The sequence below is a fragment of the Melospiza melodia genome, chromosome 3 (genome assembly GCF_035770615.1).
Source record: "Melospiza melodia melodia isolate bMelMel2 chromosome 3, bMelMel2.pri, whole genome shotgun sequence".
NCBI classification, from domain to species: Eukaryota; Metazoa; Chordata; class Aves; order Passeriformes; family Passerellidae; genus Melospiza; species Melospiza melodia.
In genome coordinates this window covers 139,073,629-139,090,357 of record NC_086196.1, presented here as the reverse complement: position 1 = coordinate 139,090,357, position 16,729 = coordinate 139,073,629, and the positions used below count along the sequence as shown (strand labels likewise).

Below are 16,729 nucleotides of genomic sequence, written 5' to 3'. Positions count from 1 at the left end.
CACAGAGGCGGTTCTGTTTTCCGTACAGTGTCATGGCCGTTTTTGCGCACGCGCAGTTCCATTTTCCGTACGCTATCATGGCCGCCCTCTCACACGCAGATCTATTTTCCGTACAGTGTCATGGCCGTTCGGCGCATGCGCAGTGACGTTTATGAACGGCATCATGGCCAGTGTGCGCACGCGCAGTGGGATTTCCGTACAGTGTCATGGCCGCCCGCACACGCGCAGCTTTCGTTACCGAGCACTCCATATCTGCTCTGCGCATGCGCATTTTCCGCACGCAGCTCTGATGTCATTACGCACGGCCCCTTCCCTGCCGGGCCTTCCCTGCGGAGGAGGCGGCGGAGCCCCGGGACGGGCCCGGGAAAAACCGGGATAAAAACGGGATAAAGCGGGAAAACCGGGATAAACCCGGGATAACCGGGAGCGCCGGGAGCAGCGGGATCAGCGCCGCCGCAGCCATGGTGTTCTACTTCACCTCCAACGGTGAGAGAGGGAATTCCCGGGAATTCTCGGGGAATCCCCGCCCCAATCCCCCTTTCCCGCCAATTCCCGCTGCAATTCCCGCCCTGCTCTCCAATTCCCGCCCTTTGCCTGCAGCCCCCCCGGAATCCCCGCAGTTCCCGGGATTTCTCCTTTCCCCGAGGTTTTCCCACGGGATTTTCCCACGAGTTCCGGAATTCCCGCGGGAAAACAAATCCCGGGAGTGTTCCTGCCGGGAATTCCCGGGGAAAACCGGGAATGGCTCCGCAAAATCCGGGAATTCTCCTTGAATTCCCAATTTGGTGCCGAATTTCAGGGGGTGACTTTTCCTGGATTTTCCTGCAGTTTTCCAGGACTTTTCCTTCATTTTTCCTGCATTTTTCCTGCATTTCCCAGCCCAATCCGGGACTATTTTCAATTCCCACTTTCCCATGAGGATTTTTTGGGATTTTGGGAATTTTATGATGCAACTATTCCAAAATAAAAGGCAGGAGCAGGGTGGAATTTGGGAATTTTGGGAGGAATTTGGGAATTTTGAGAATTCCAGCCGGAATGTGCCGGAATTCCCAGGCATCCAACCCCACAGGAATTCCCAGATTTCCCTGGAAAAGCCCAGGGAGGGAATTTGGGCTCCCCAAAAAACCTGGGAAAAAAATTCCCAGGAGAGAATTCCCAGGAATCCAGAAATTCTGCTGGATTTTGGGGTTTTTTCCTGAGTTTTTCATGGATCCGTTCCTGGATCGTTTTCCATGGGGGTTTCTAAGGATCCAATCCCGAGTTTCCAAAGATCCAGTCCCAGGTTTTCCATGGCTCTGTTCCCTGGTTTCCATGGATCCATTCCATGTTTTTTATTGATCCATTCCTGGGTGTTCCATGGATCCAATCCCGGCTTTTCCCCGGGTTTCCCATTAATCCATTCCTGGGTTTTCCATGGATCCTTTCCTGGGTTTTTCCTGGGTTTTCCATGGGTCCAGTCCTGGGTTTTTCATGGATCCATTCCCAGGTTTTGCTTAGATCCGTTCCCAGGTTATTCCCAGGTTTTCCTTGGATCCATTCCTCGGTTTCCGTTGATCCATTCCCGATTTCCATTGATCCAATCCCAAGATTTTCCATGGATCCATTCCCAGTTTTCCATGGATCCATTTCTAGTTTCCATAGATCCATTTCAGGTTTTCCATGGATCCGTTCCTGGTTTTCCATGGGGGTTCCCATGGATCCATTCCCTGGTTTTCCACTGATCCATACCTGGGTTTTCCATTGATCCTTTCCTGATTTCCATTAATCCATTCCTGAGTTTCCCATGGACCCATTCCCGGCTTTTTCCCAGGTTTCCATGGATCCACTCCCACTTCTCCATGGATCCATTCCGGGTTTTGCATCAATCCAATCCCAGTTTCCCATGGAGCCATCCCGGGTTTTCCATGGAACCATTCTGGAGTTTTTCCCCAGGTTTCCGTGGATCCATTCCTGGGTTCTCCATGGATCCATTCCCAGGTTTTCCATGGATCCATTCCTGGGTTTTTCCTGGGTTTTCCATGGATCCATTCCGTGGTTTTCATTCATCTGTCCCCAGGTTTTCCATGGATCCAATCCCGTATTTCCCATGGGTCCATTCCCAGGTTTTCCATGGATGTATTCCTGGGTTTTCCCTGGGTTTTCCATGGATCCATTCCGTGGTTTTCATTCATCCATCCCCAGGTTTTCCATGGATCCAGTCCCAGATTTCCCATGGATCCATTCCCAGGTTTTCCATGGATCCATTCCTGGGTTTTCCCTGGGTTTTCCATGTATCCATTCCGTGGTTTTCATTCATCCATCCCCAGGTTTTCCATGGATCCAATCCCGGATTTCCCATGGGTCCATTCCCAGGTTTCCACACATCCATTCTGGGTTTTTTGTGGATCCATTCCTGGGCTTCTCCATAGATCAGTTCCTGAGTTTTCCATGGATCCATTCCATAGTTTTCATTGGTCCATTCCCGGGTTTTCCATTAATCCATTCCCGTGTTTTCTATGGATCCATTCCTGGGTTTTCCACAGATCCATTCCCAGGTTTCTCCCAGGTTTTTCCCAAGTTTTCCATGGATCCATTCCAGTTTTTATGGACCGATTTGTGGGTTTTCCATGGATCCCTTCTGGGTTTCCCATGGATCCATTCCCATTTTTCATGAATCCATTCCCGGGGTTTCCCCGGATTTCCCATGGATCCATTCCCCGTTTTCACGAATCCATTCCTGGTTTTCCCGCAGCCGCTGCCGCCGTCTACACCATCTACATGGGCAAGGACAAGTACGAGAGTGAGTGACCCGCCGGGAATTCCGGGAATTTTTGGGAATTCTGGGAATTCTGGGGATTGTTTTTTGAGTTTTGAAAATTCTCTGGGAAATTTTTGAGTTTTTGGGGGGAAATTTTGGGAATCGCAGGAATTAATTTGGGATTTCTTGGAGGACTTTGTGGATCATTTTGGGAATTTCTGGAATTGTTTTGGGGAATTATTTCAGGAGTTTTTGGGGGAATTTCAAGGTCTATTTTCAGAATTTCAGGGATTTTTTTTGAGGGGGGGAATTTTGTGGCTGGTTTTGGGATGGGAATCCTGGGATTTGGAGTGGGAATCCCAGGATTTGGGATCGGGATTCTGGGATTTTGGGATAGGAGTCCTGGGACTTGGGGTGGGAATTCCTGGATTTAGGGTGGGATTTTCAGGCTGGATTTGGGGTTACAGTTCTGGGATTTGTGGCAGGATTTGGGGCTGGAATCTGGGAATTTAGGGCTGGATTTGGGGTGGGAATACTGGGATTTGGGTTGGAATCCCTGGATTTGGGGTGGGAATCCTGGGATTTGGGTTGGAATCCCGGATTTGGGGCTGATCCCATTCCTGTTCCCGCAGACGAGGACCTGATCAAGTACGGGTGGCCCGAGGACGTCTGGTGAGCGCCGGGATCCCGGAATTCCACCGGGAAATTGGGAATGGGGATCTGGGGGGGCTGCAGGGGCTGGGGGTGGGGGGATCAGGGGTCCTGGATTCCCCTGGATCCCATTTGGATCCCGTTTGTTCCCATGGATCCCGTTTGTTCCCTTAGATTCCAATTGTTTCCCTGGATCCTGGATTCCCCTGGATCCCGTTTGGATCCCGTTTGTTCCCATGGATCCTGTTGGTTCCCTTAGATTCCAATTGTTTCCCTGGATCCTGGATTCCCCTGATCCCATTTTCCCCTGATGCCATTTGGATCCCATTTTTCCCTGGATTCTGTTTTTTCCCTGGATCCCACAGGATTTCCCTGGATCCTGTTGGTTCCCTTAGATTGCAATTGTTTCCCTGGATCCTGGATTCCCTTGGATCCCATTTCTTCCCATGGATCCCAATTGTTTTTCTGGATCCCATTTGTTCCCGTGGATCCCATTTGGATCCCGTTTGTTCCCATGGATCCCGTTTGTTCCCTTAGATTCCAATTGTTTCCCTGGATCCTGGATTCCCCTGGATCCCATTTCTTCCCATGGATCCCAATTGTTTTTCTGGATCCCATTTCTTCCCATGGATCCCATTTGGGTCCTGTTTGTTTCCCCGATCCCACTGGATTCCCCTGGATCCCATTTTTCCCTGTTTCCTTTTGTTTCCTGAATCCTTTTTGTTCCCCTTGATCCCATTTGTTCCCTTGGATCCCATTTCCCCGGATCCCATTTTTCCCCCTGGATCTCATTTTTCCCTGATCCCATTTGAATCCCATTTTCCCCTCGATCCTGTTTGTTCCCTGGCTCCCATTTGCTTCCCTGATCCCATCTGGATCCTGTTTGTTTTCCCAGATCCCATTTTTCCCCTGGATCCTGTTTCCCCCTTGATCCCCCTTGTTCCTCTGATCCCATCTGGATCCCATTGGATTTCCCTGGATGCCATTTCCCCTGGATCCTGTTTGTTCCCCTGGATCTCATTTGGATCCCATTTGTTCCCCTGGATCCCAATGGTTTTCCCTGGATCCCGTTTGTCCCCTGGATCCTTTTTGTTCCTCTGATCCTGATCCTGTTTGTTCCTTTGGATCTCGCTTGTTCCCCTGGATCCCATTGGATTCCCCTGGATCCTGTTTGTTTCCTTGGTCCTGTTTGGGTCCCATTTTTCCCTGGATCCTGTTTTTCCCTGATCCCATTTGGACCCCATTTGTTCCCCTGGATCCCATTTTCCCCTGATCCCATTTGGATCCCATTTTTCCCTGGATTCTGTTTTTTCCCTGGATCCCACAGGATTTCCCTGGATCTTGTTTGCCCCCTGGATCCCATTTGTTTCCCTGATCCCATCTGGATCCTGTTTGTTTTCCCAAATCCCATTTGTTCCCCTGGATCCCATTTGTCCCCTCGGTCCCATTTGGATCCCATTGGATTCCCCTGGATCCCATTTGTTCCCCTGGATCCCGTTTGTCCCCTGGGTCTCATTTGGATCCCATTGGATTCTCCTGGATCCCATTTGTTTCCCTGATCCCGTTTTTGCCCTGGATCCCATTTTTCCTTGGATTCTGTTTTTTCCCTGGATCCCACAGGATTTCCCTGGATCTTGTTTGTCCCCTGGATCCCATTTGTTTCCCTGATCCCATCTGGATCCTGTTTGTTCCTGTGGATCCCATTTGTTCCCCTGGATCCCGTTTGTCCCGTGTCCCATTTGGATCCCATTGGATTCCCCTGGATCCCATTTGTTTCCCTGATCCCGTTTGTCCCCTGGATCCCATTTTTCCCTCATCCCATTTGAATCCCATTTTTCCCTGATCCCATTTGTCCCCTGGATCCTTTTTGTTCCTCTGATCCCGTTTGTTCCCTGGATCCCATTTGGATCCTGGTTGTTCCCCTGGATCCCGTTTGTTTCCTTGCTCCTGTTTGGATCCCATTGGATTTCCCCGGATCCCATTTGTTCCCCTGGATCCCGCTTCCCCCTGATCCCCTCTGTTCCCCGGATCCCGTTTGTTTCCCTGATCCCATTTGGATCCCATTTTCCCTGGATCCTGTTTGTCCCCCTGCATCCCATTGGATTTCCCTGGATCCCATTGGATTTCCCTGGATCCCATTGGATTTCCCTGGATCCCATTGGATTTCCCTGGATCCTGTTTGTCCCCCTGGATCCCATTGGATTTCCCTGGATCCCATTGGATTTCCCTGGATCCCATTTGTTCCCCTGGATCCCATTTCCCCCCGATCCCCTCTGTTCCCCGGATCCCATTTGTTTCCCCGATCCCATTTGGATCCCGTTTGTCCCTCTGGATCCCATTTCCCCCTGGATCCCGTTTGTTTCCCCAATCTCGTTTGCACCTCATTTTTCCCTGGATCCTGTTTGTTCCCGTGGATCCCATTGGGATCCCGTTTGTTCCCCTGGATCCCATTTTCCCCTGATCCTCTTTGGATCCTGTTTATTTTCCCAAATCCCATTTGTTTCCCTGATCCCGTTTGTTCCCCTGGATCCCATTTCCCCCTGATCCTGTTTGGATCCTGTTTATTTTCCCAAATCCCATTTGTTCCCCTGGATCCCATTTCCCCCTGATCCTGTTTGGATCCTGTTTGTTTTCCCAAATCCCATTTGTTTCCCTGATCCCGTTTGTTCCCCTGGATCCCATTTCTTCCCATTTGGGTCCCGTTTGTTCCCCTGCATCCCAGTGGATTTCCCCGGATCCCGTGTGTTCTGTGGATCCTGTTTGTTTTCCCAAATCCCATTGGTTTCCCTGGATCCCATATTTTTCCCTGGATCCTGTTTGTTGCCCTTGATCCCATTTGCTCCCCTGGATCCCATTGGATTTCCCCTGGATCCCATTTCCCCCCTGACTCCATTTGTTCCCCTGATCCCGTTTTTCCCCTGGATCCTCCTTCATTCCCAACTTTTCTCCCATTTTCCCCAGTCCCCATGACCAGAATTCCTCAGGATTCCCAGGAATTCTCCCCCCAAGGCCCCGTTCCCTGTGGGGATGATCCTGGATTCCCATGGATTTGGGATCGGGAATTCCCGGGCTGGCTCCGGGCTGGAATTCCTGGAATTGCCGGCTCAGAATTCCCAGGCTGGCTCCAGGCTGGAATTCCCAGAATTGCCGGCTCAGAATTCCCAGGTTGCAATTCCTGCAATTTCTGGGTTGCAATTCCCAGAATTCCCGGAATTCCTGGATCAGTTTTCCTGCTGTTCCCGCAGGTTCCATGTGGACAAACTCTCCTCAGCCCACGTCTACCTGCGGCTGCACCAGGTAATTCCAGGGAGAACCTTGGGGAAAATCCTGGGAAAACCTCGGGGAAACCTCAGGAAAAACTTGGGAAAAATCTCAGGAAAAACTCGGGGAAACCTTGGGAAAAACGGCGGGAAAACCTTGGGATAACTTTGCAAAAACCTTGGGAAAATCGGGATATCCTCTGGGAAACCACAGGATAAACCTTGGAAAAGCCTTGGGAAAACATTGGGGAAACCTTGGGAAGAACTTGGGAAAAATCTCGGGAAAACCTGGATGTCCCCTAGGAAACCACGGGGAAAACAGTGGGAAAAACTCAGGAAAAATACAGAATAAACTCAGGGAAAAATCTTGGGAAAAACCTCAGGAAAAACCTCAGGAAAATCAGGGAAAAACCCTGGAAGAAGAGGGATTATCCCCAAGGAAAACTTGGGAAAAACCTTTGGAAAAACGGGGATATTCCTCGTGAAACCTTGGGAAAAATGGGAAAAATCTTGGGAAAAGTTGGATACACCCTGGAAAACCACACGAAAAGCCAGGATGTCCCAGGGGAAACCTCGGGAAAAACCTTGGGAGAATCAGGAAAACTCTTGGGAAAATTGGGATATTTCTTGGGAAATGTTGGGATATTTTCTGGAAACCTGGGGAAAAGGGGATGTAAAAATGGGATGAGTTGGAAATTTGGGAATTTTGGAATTTGGGAATTCCCCGCAGGGCCAGACCATGGACGACATCCCCAAGGAGGTGCTGAGCGACTGCGCCCACCTGGTGAAGGCCAACAGCATCCAAGGTACCCGGGAAAAAATGGGAAAAGAAATGGGAAAAATGGGAAAAAATAAGAGAAAAATGGGAGAAAAATGGGAAATCCCAGGAAAAAAAAAAACCAAAAAACACGAAATCCTGGGAAAAACATTGGGAAATCCCAGAAAAAAACCTCAGGAAATCCTGAGAAATCCACTGGGAAATTCCAGAAAACCCCAGAAAATCTTGGGATAACCCCAGAAAATCCAGGCAAAACCCTGAGAAATCCCAGGAAATCCTGGGAGAACTCCAGGAAAACCTGAACTTTCTCTGGTTATTTTTCCCCATTTTTTTCCCATTTTTGCCTTTTTTCACCCCATTTTCTGCAGGCTGCAAGCTGATCCCATTTTTAGCTGTTTTAATCCCATTTTTGCCTGGTTTTGCCCCATTTCCAGGCTGCAAGCTGAGCTCGGTGGCCGTGGTTTACCCCATTTTTGATCATTTTTCCCATTTTTGCCCATTTTCGCCCCATTTCCAGGCTGCAAGCTGAGTTCAGTGACCGTGGTTTATCCGTTTTTGCCCATTTTCCCCCATTTTCACCCCGTTTGCCGCAGGCTGCAACCTGAGCTCAGTGACCGTGGTTTATTCGTTTTTATCCATTTTTATCCTGTTTTTTCCCATTTCCCCCCGTTTCTGCCCCGTTTTCAGGCTGCAAGCTGAGCTCGATGATGGTGGTTACCCCATTTTATCCCGTTTAATGCCATTTTTGCCCATTTTCTCCTATTTTTCCCCCATTTCCCGCAGGCTGCAAGCTGAGCTCGGTGACCGTGGTTTATCCGATTTTATCCATTTTTTTACTGTTTTTGCCCTTTTTCGCCCCGTTTCGGTTCCAGGCTGCAAGCTGAGCTCGGTGACCATGGTTTACCCCATTTTTGATCATTTTTCCCATTTTCCCCCATTTTCACCCCATTTTCAGGCTGCAAGCTGAGTTCAGTGACCGTGGTTTATCTGCTTTTATCCATTTTCCCCCATTTTCCTCCATTTTCACCCCGTTTCCCTCAGGCTGCAAACTGAGCTCAGCGACCATGGTTTATCCGTTTTTATCCATTTTTATCCTGTTTTTTCCCATTTCCCCCCGTTTTTGCCCCGTTTTCAGGCTGCAAGCTGAGCTCGATGATGGTGGTTACCCCATTTTATCCCGTTTAATGCCATTTTTGCCCATTTTCCCCTATTTTTCCCCCATTTCCCGCAGGCTGCAAGCTGAGCTCGGTGACCATGGTTTATCCGATTTTATCCATTTTTTTTTACTGTTTTTGCCCTTTTTCGCCCCGTTTCGGTTCCAGGCTGCGAGCTGAGCTCGGTGACCGTGGTTTACCCCATTTTACCCCATTTTTATCAATTTTTGCCCTTTTTTGCCCGTTTTCTCCCCATTTTTAGGCTGCAAGCTGAGCTCGGTGACCGTGGTTTATCCGATTTTATCCATTTTTTTACTGTTTTTGCCCTTTTTCGCCCCGTTTCGTTTCCAGGCTGCGAGCTGAGCTCGGTGACGGTGGGTTGCCCCACTTTTAACTGTTTTATCCTGTTTTTGCCCTTTTTTGCCCGTTTTCACCCCGTTTCCAGGCTGCAAGCTGAGCTCGGTGACCGTGGTTTACACGCCCTGGAGCAACCTGCGCAAAACGCCCGACATGGACGTGGGGCAGATCGGCTTCCACCGCAGCAAGGACGTGAGTGAGGGGATAAATCCGGGAATTTGGGATTGGGAATTTGGGAATGGGGTCAGATCGGCTTCCACCGCAGCAAGGACGTGAGTGAGGGGATAAATCCGGGAATTTGGGATTGGGAATTTGGGAATGGGGTCAGATCGGCTTCCACCGCAGCAAGGACGTGAGTGAGGGGATAAATCTGGGAATTTGGGATTGGGAATTTGGGAATGGGATCAGATCGCCTTCCACCGCAGCAAGGACGTGAGTGATGGGATAAATCTGGGAATGGGAAATCTGGGAATTTGGGATTGGGAATTTGGGAATGTGGGAATGGGATCAGATCGGCTTCCACTGCAGCAAGGACGTGAGTGAGGGGATAAATCCAGGAATTTGGGATTGGGAATTTGGGAATGGGGTCAGGTCGGCTTCCACCGCAGCAAGGATGTGAGTGATGGGAATGGGAATAATCTGGGAATAAATCTGGGAATTTGGCAATAAATCTGGGAATTTGGGAATGGGATCAGATCGGCTTCCACCACAGCAAGGATGTGAGTGAGGGGAATGGGAATAATCTGGGAATGTGGGAATGGGAATAGGAAATGGGAATGGGATCAGATCGGCTTCCACTGCAGCAACGACATGAGTGAGGGAATGGATAAATCTGGGAATAATCTGGGAATTTGGGAATGGGAATGGGAACAGATCGGCTTCCACCGCAGCAAGGATGTGAGTGATGGGATAAATCTGGGAATAATCTGGGAATTTGGGAATAAATCTGGGGATTGGGAATGGGAACAGATCGGGTTCCACTGCAGCAAGGATGTGAGTGAGAGAGGGGAATAAATCTGGGAGTTTGGGAATGAATCTGGGAATGGGAATATGGGAATGGGATCAGATCACCTTCCACCGGCACAAGGACATGAGACAGACACGGGAAATCTGGGAATTTGGGAACGGGAACAGATCGGCCTCTACTGCAACAGGGACGTGAGTGAGGGGCGGGAATGGGAATAAAAAATCTGGGAACGTGTAAATGGGAATGGGAACACGTAGGCTTCCACCAGCACAAGGACGTGAGAGATGGGAATAAATCTGGGGATAAATCTGGGAATTCCGGAATGAATCTGGGAATTTGAGAATGTGGGAATGGGACCAACAAGAATGGGGGAATGGGAAAAGCAGGGATTGGGAATGGGAGCAGATTGGCTTCCACCAGCACAAGGGCATGAGAGACACAGGAATGGATATGGGAATAAATCTGGGAATGTGGGAATGGGAACAGTGGGAATTGGAAATGGGAATGGGAGTGGGAACAGATCAGCTTCCACCAATTTATTCCCATTCCTATGTCCCTGACCACAAGGAGGTGAGGGACATGGGAATGGGAATAAATGTGGGAATTTGGGAACAAAGGAATGTGGGAGTGGGAATGGGAATGAGAATGTGGGAATGGGAACAGCGGGAATTGGAAGTGGGAATGGGAGTGGGAACAGATCAGCTTCCACCAGCACAAGGAGGTGAGGGACATGGGAATGGGAATAAATGTGGGAATTTGGGAACAGAGGAATGTGGGAGTGGGAATGGGAATGGGAATGTGGGAATGGGAACAGCGGGAATTGGGAATGGGGAACCTCGGGAATCAAGTTGGGAATAGGAACCTGAGGAATTTGGGAATGGTCATTGGGAATCTGGCAATGGAAACAATGGGAGCAGTGGGAACTGGGAATGGGAACATGGGAATGGGAACAGTGGGAATGGGAACAGTGGGAATGTGGGAATGATCTTTTGGAATCTGGGAATGGGAACCTCGGGAATCCAGGAATGGGAACACTGGGAACATTCTGCATTCCCGATTTTCCCCACAATTCCCAACACAAACCAGGACTGGGAGGTTTTTCCCATTGGGAATATTCCACGTTCCCGGTTTCCCCACAATTCCCGCCATCGCCAGCAGAGCGCAGCACCGGGACACGTCACCTGTTGGGAACAGCCCCAATTCCCCGTTAAATTCCCGCTTTAATTCCCAGTTCAATTCTCGGTTTAACTCTTGGTTTAATTCCTGTTTCCCAGGTGTGGTCCATGATGGTGGAGCAGTGCAATCCCAATTCCCACTTTAATCCCGGTTTAATCCCAGTTTAAGCCCGGTTCAATCCCAGTGTAACCCCGGTTCAGTCCCAGTTCAATCCCAGTTTAAATGCCGGTCTAACCCCGGTTTAATCCCGGTCTAACCCCGATTCCAGGTCCGTTTGGTGACAGTGGAGCAGCGTGGGGCGGAGCAGCGCACCCCCATTAAACCCGGGTTTAATCCCCGGTTTCATTCCCAGTTTGACCCCGGTTCAGTCCCAGTTTAACTCTGGTTCAATCCCCAGTTTAAGCCCAGTTCAATCCCAGTTTAAGCCCTGTTTAAGCCCAGTCTAACCCCGATTCCAGGTGCGTTCTGTGACGGTGGAGCAGGGTGGGACGGAGCAGCGCACCCCCATTAAACCCTGGTTTAATCCCCGGTTTCATTCCTAGTTTGACCCCGGTTCAATCCCCAATTTAACCCCGGATTTAATCCCGGTCTAAGCCCGGTTTAATCCCGGTCTAACCACTTTGCTGCAGGTGCGCTCGGTGACGGTGGAGCGGCGCGGGGCGGAGCAGCGCACCCCCATTAAACCCTGGTTTAATCCCCGGTTTCATTCCCAGTTTAACCCCTGCTTTAATCCCAGTTCAACCCCCGATTTAATCCTAGTCTAAGGCCCTGTTTAATCCCGGTCTAACCCCTTTGCTGCAGGTGCGCTCGGTGACGGTGGAGCGGCGCGGGGCGGAGCAGCTGCGGCGGCTGGAGCGGACGCGCGTGGAGCGCTTCCCGGACCTGGCGGCCGAGCGGGAATGCCGGGACCGGGAGGAGCGGGGGCGGCGCCGCATGGAGCTGCAGGAGCAGCGGCGGGAGCAGCGCGAGGAGCAGCGCCGGAAAAAGGAGATGGAGGAGCTCAGGTGGGAATTCCCGGAATTCTGGGAGTGCTGGAAATACTGGGAATGGTTATTGGGAATTCCGGAAATGTCTGGTGTGAATGTTGGGAATGTTTGGTGGGAATGTTTGTTGGGAATGTTTGGTGACGGCGACGGATGGAGCTGCAGGAGCAGCGCGAGGAACAGCGCCGGAAAAAGGAGATGGAGGAGCTCAGGTGGGAATTCCAGGAATGCTGGAAATATTGGGAATGGTTATTGGGAATTCCGGAAATGCCTGGTGTGAATGTGGGAATGTTTGGTGGGAATGTTTGTTGGGAATGTTTGGTGACGGCGACGGATGGAGCTGCAGGAGCAGCGCGAGGAACAGCTCCGGAAAAAGGAGATGGAGGAGCTCAGGTGGGAATTCCCGGAATTCTGGGAATGCTGGAAATACTGGGAATGGTTATTGGGAATTCCGGGAATGTTTGATAGCAGTGTTTGGTCAGAATGTGTGTTGGGAATGTTTGTTGGGAATGCTGGGAATGTTTGGTGGTGGCGCCGGATGGAGCTGCAGGAGCGGCGTCGGAAAAAGGAGATGGAGGAGCTCAGGTGGGAATGAATGCTGGAATTCTGGGAATGCCAGGAGTGGTGGGAATGTCTGGTGAGAACGTTGGGAATGTTTGGTCAGAACGTTGGGAATGTTTATTGGGAACGCGGCGCCGGATGGAGCTGCAGGAGCAGCGGCGGGAGCAGCAAGAGGAGCAGCGCCGGAAAAAGGAGATGGAGGAGCTCAGGTGGGAATTCTGGGAATGCTGGAAATATTGGGAATGACTGTTGGGAATTCCGGGAATGTTTGACAGCAGTGTTTGGTCAGAATGTGTGTTGGGAATGTTTGTTGGGAATGCTGGGAATGTTTGGTGGGAATGTTTGGTGGTGGCACCGCACGCTGGAAAAAGGAGATGGAGGAGCTCAGGTGGGAATGCCGGGAATGCTAGGAGTGCCAGGAGTGGTGGGAATGTCTGGTGGGAATTCCAGGAAGGTTTAGTGGAAGTATTTACCAATGTTTAGTGGGAGTGCCAGGAACGTTTGGTGGGAATTCCGGGATCAGAGCTCCTGGGGGTTTTCCAAGGAGAATCCCGGCTTCAGTCCTGGAGTGGGGACTGGGAATGCCGGGGGAGAGAGCCCGGAACTGCCTCTGGAATCACCTCTGGAACTGCCCCCGTTTCCTCTGGAATTCCCTTTGGAATTGTGCTAATTCCTTTTGGAATTCCCTCTGGAATTCCCTCAGATGCCTCTGGAATTGCCTCTGGAGTACCTTTGGAATTGCCTTTGGAATTGCTGTGGAATTCTCTCTGGAATTCCGTTTGGAATTGCCCCTGGATGCCCCTGGAATTCCCTCTGGAATTCCTTTTGGAATTTCCCTGGAATTTCCTCTGGAGTTGCTCCTGGAATTTTCTCTGGAATTCCCTTTAGAGGTGCCCCAGCTGCCTCTGGGATTCTCTCTGGAATTCTCTCTGGAATTGCCCCAGGGATTTGGGATTCCCAGGATTCCCTCGGGAGCTTCCCTGAGCTCCACAAAATCTGGGATTGAAGGAAATCCGGGAATTTCCCAGGATCCAGGCTGGGAAATCTGGGATTGGGATCCCAAATCCGGGAATTTCCAGCTGGGAGATCCCAGAGCAAAACCTCAGGAAAAAGGAATTGCGGGATAATTGACGAGGGGCGGAATTCCAGAGGGAAAACCCTTGGGAATTCTGGGATCCTCTCCGGGTTTTCAGTGGGAATTCCCTTGGAATTCCGGAATAATTGTGGGAATTGTCCCTGCAGGAGCTACTCGTCCCTGATGAAGGCCGAGAACATGTCCTCCAACCAGGTGAGCAGGGAGCCCCCGGAATTCCGGGAATTCCTCGGGAAAGGGACGGGGAAAATGGGAGTGATGGGAGATATGGGAATACCCGGGTCAATGGGATTGAGAGGAATGGGAATGATGGGAAATTTGGGAATCATGGGAATGGGACTGGAATGGGAAAGGGAATAATGAGATTTGGAATAATGGGATTGGGAATAATGGGAAAAATGGGATTGGGAATAATTGGAATGGGAATGATGGGAATGGAATTGGGAATAATGGGAGGAATGGGAATAACGGGAAAGATGGGAATGGGATTGGAATGGGAATAACGAGATTTGGAATAATGGGAATGTTATTTGAATAGTGGGAATAATAGGAATGGGATTGGAATGATGGGAATGGGAATAACGGGATTGGGAATGATGGGATTAATGGGAATTATGGGAATAATGGGATTGGGAGTAATTGGAATGGGAATAATAGGAATAATGAGATGAATGGGAATGGGATTGGGAATAATGGGAAAGATGGGAATGGAAATAATGGGATTGGGAATGATGGGACTGGGAATGGAATGGGAAAGGGAATAATGAGATTTGGAATAATGGGATTGGGAATAATTGGATTGGGAATGGAATTGGGAAAAATGGGAGGAATGGGAATGCAAATGGGAATAACAGGATTGGGAATAATGGCAATGGTGGGAATGATGAGATTAATGGGAATGGGAAAAATGGGAGGAATGGGATAAATGGGATTGGGAATAATTGGAATGGGAATAATGGGAATGGGATTGGAATGGGAATGGGAATAATGGGAATGTGATTTGAATAATGGGAACGATGGGAATGGGAATAATGGGATAAATGGGATTGGGAATAATTGGAATGGGAATTATGGCAATTAGGCGATTAATGGGAATGGGATAAATGGGATTGGCGATAATGGGAATGGGAAAAATGGAAATAATGGGATTGAGAAGAATGGGAATGATGGGATTAATGGGAATAGTGGGGGAAATGGGATTGGGAATAATTGGAATAATGAGAATGGGATTGGGAATAATGGGAATGGGAATAATGGGAATGGGATTGGGAATAGTGAGAATAATGGGGATAGGAATAATGGGAGTGGGATTAGGATTGGGAATAATGAGAATGATTGGAGAAATGGGATGGGAATAACAGGATTGTGAATAATGGGATTGGGAATGAGATGGGAATAGGAGGAATAATGGGGATGGGACTGGGAATAATGGGAAATATGGGAATCATGGAGATGGGACTGGGAATGGGGATGGGAATGATGGAAATAATGGGATTGGGAATCATGGGATTCAGAATAATGGGAAGAATGGGAATTATGGGAATAATGGGAGTGGAGATCATGGGAATGGGAACAATGGGAATAATGGGATTGGGAATACTGGGAATAATGGGAATGGGATTGGGAATGGTGGGATTGAGAATAATGAGAATGGGAATGACGAGAATTCCCAGAGCTCCAGACCCCAAAGTGTCGCCATGGGAATTCCCCCATTCCCAATTCCCATTCCCAAATCCCACATTCCCCCATTCCCAATTCCCTTTCCCATTCCCAAATCCCACATTCCCCCATTCCCAATTCTCATTCCCAAATCCCACATTCCCCCATTCCCAGTTCTCATTCCCAAATTCCCACATTCCCAAACTCCCAATCCTGTTCACACATTCCCAGTTCCCACATCCCACATTCCCAGTTCCCACATTCCCAGTTCCCAATTCCCAGTTCCCAATTCCCAGTTCCCAATTCCCAGTTCCCAATTCCCAGTTCCCATTCCCAGTTTCCATTCCCAATTCTCCCATTCCGAATTCCCCCATTCCCAATTCCCAAATTCCCCAATCCCACATTCCCATTCCCAAATTCTCCATTCCTATTCCTCCATCCCCCCCATTCTCCCATTCCCAGTTCCCAAAATCCCAAATTCCCACATTCCCACATTCCCAATTCCCAAATTCCCTCTCTCCCCGCAGGACGGGAACGACTCCGATGATTTCATGTGAGGATCCCTCCGGCCCCGGGAGGATCCTTCCGGAATTCCCAGGAAAATGGAAATTCCCAGGAAAATGGAAATTCCCAGGAAAATGGAAATCCCAGGAACAGGAACTCGGGCTCCGGCCCCTCGGGGACCTCGGGAGCGCTCCCGGACTTTGGGGGGAATTCCCGGGAATGTCGGAGCCGACGAAGGAACAAAGGCTGGGATCGGCCGGGGCCGCCTCTGGAATTCTTCAGATTTGGGGAAATTGGGAAAAAATATGGGGAAAACTGGGAAAAACCAGGGAAAACCTGGAAAAATGGGGGGGAAATAGGGGAAAAATGGGAAGAAAAAGTGGAAAATAGGGAAAAACTGGGGGAAAACTCAGAAAAACTGGGAAAAACCAGGAAAAGGTGAGGGAAATGGGAAGAACAGAGAAAAACTGGGAAAAATGGGGGAGAAATAGGGAAAAAATGGGGAAAAGGGGGTAAACAGGGAAAAACTGAGAAAAACTGGAAAAGGAGGAAAAATGAAGGGAGACTGGCAATAATGGGAAAAACAGAGGGAAACTGGGAAAAACCGGGGGAAAATGGGGGAAAAAGTGTAAAAAAAAACAGGAAAAAAGTGGGGAAAATGGGGGGCAATCCAGAATAATAGGGAATTCCCCCAAATCCTCCCCGATTGCCCGAAAATCCCGTGGGGATGTTCTTGGCACGTCCTCGGGGTCAGCCCCCCCCCAGAATTCCCCCCAGATCCCGTTGGGATGATCCCAGCGTTTCCCAGGGCTCAGATCCCCCAAATTCTCCCGAAATTCCATTGGGACG

At 49.7% G+C, this 16,729-nt stretch overlaps 1 protein-coding gene across 1 annotated transcript; it reads left to right on the top strand.

The window, feature by feature from the left end:
* The first annotated feature begins 292 nt into the window (after positions 1 to 292).
* On the top strand, positions 293 to 16,137 carry LOC134416514 (coiled-coil domain-containing protein 25-like). The gene is made up of 9 exons (XM_063153226.1): positions 293 to 486; positions 2,732 to 2,779; positions 3,370 to 3,409; positions 6,634 to 6,685; positions 7,379 to 7,454; positions 9,026 to 9,129; positions 11,882 to 12,084; positions 13,867 to 13,912; positions 15,904 to 16,137. Exons 1-9 carry the CDS (start codon positions 462 to 464, stop codon positions 15,931 to 15,933), a joined length of 624 nt encoding a protein of 207 aa, XP_063009296.1. The 5' UTR covers positions 293 to 461; the 3' UTR covers positions 15,934 to 16,137.
* The last annotated feature ends 592 nt before the right edge of the window (positions 16,138 to 16,729 follow it).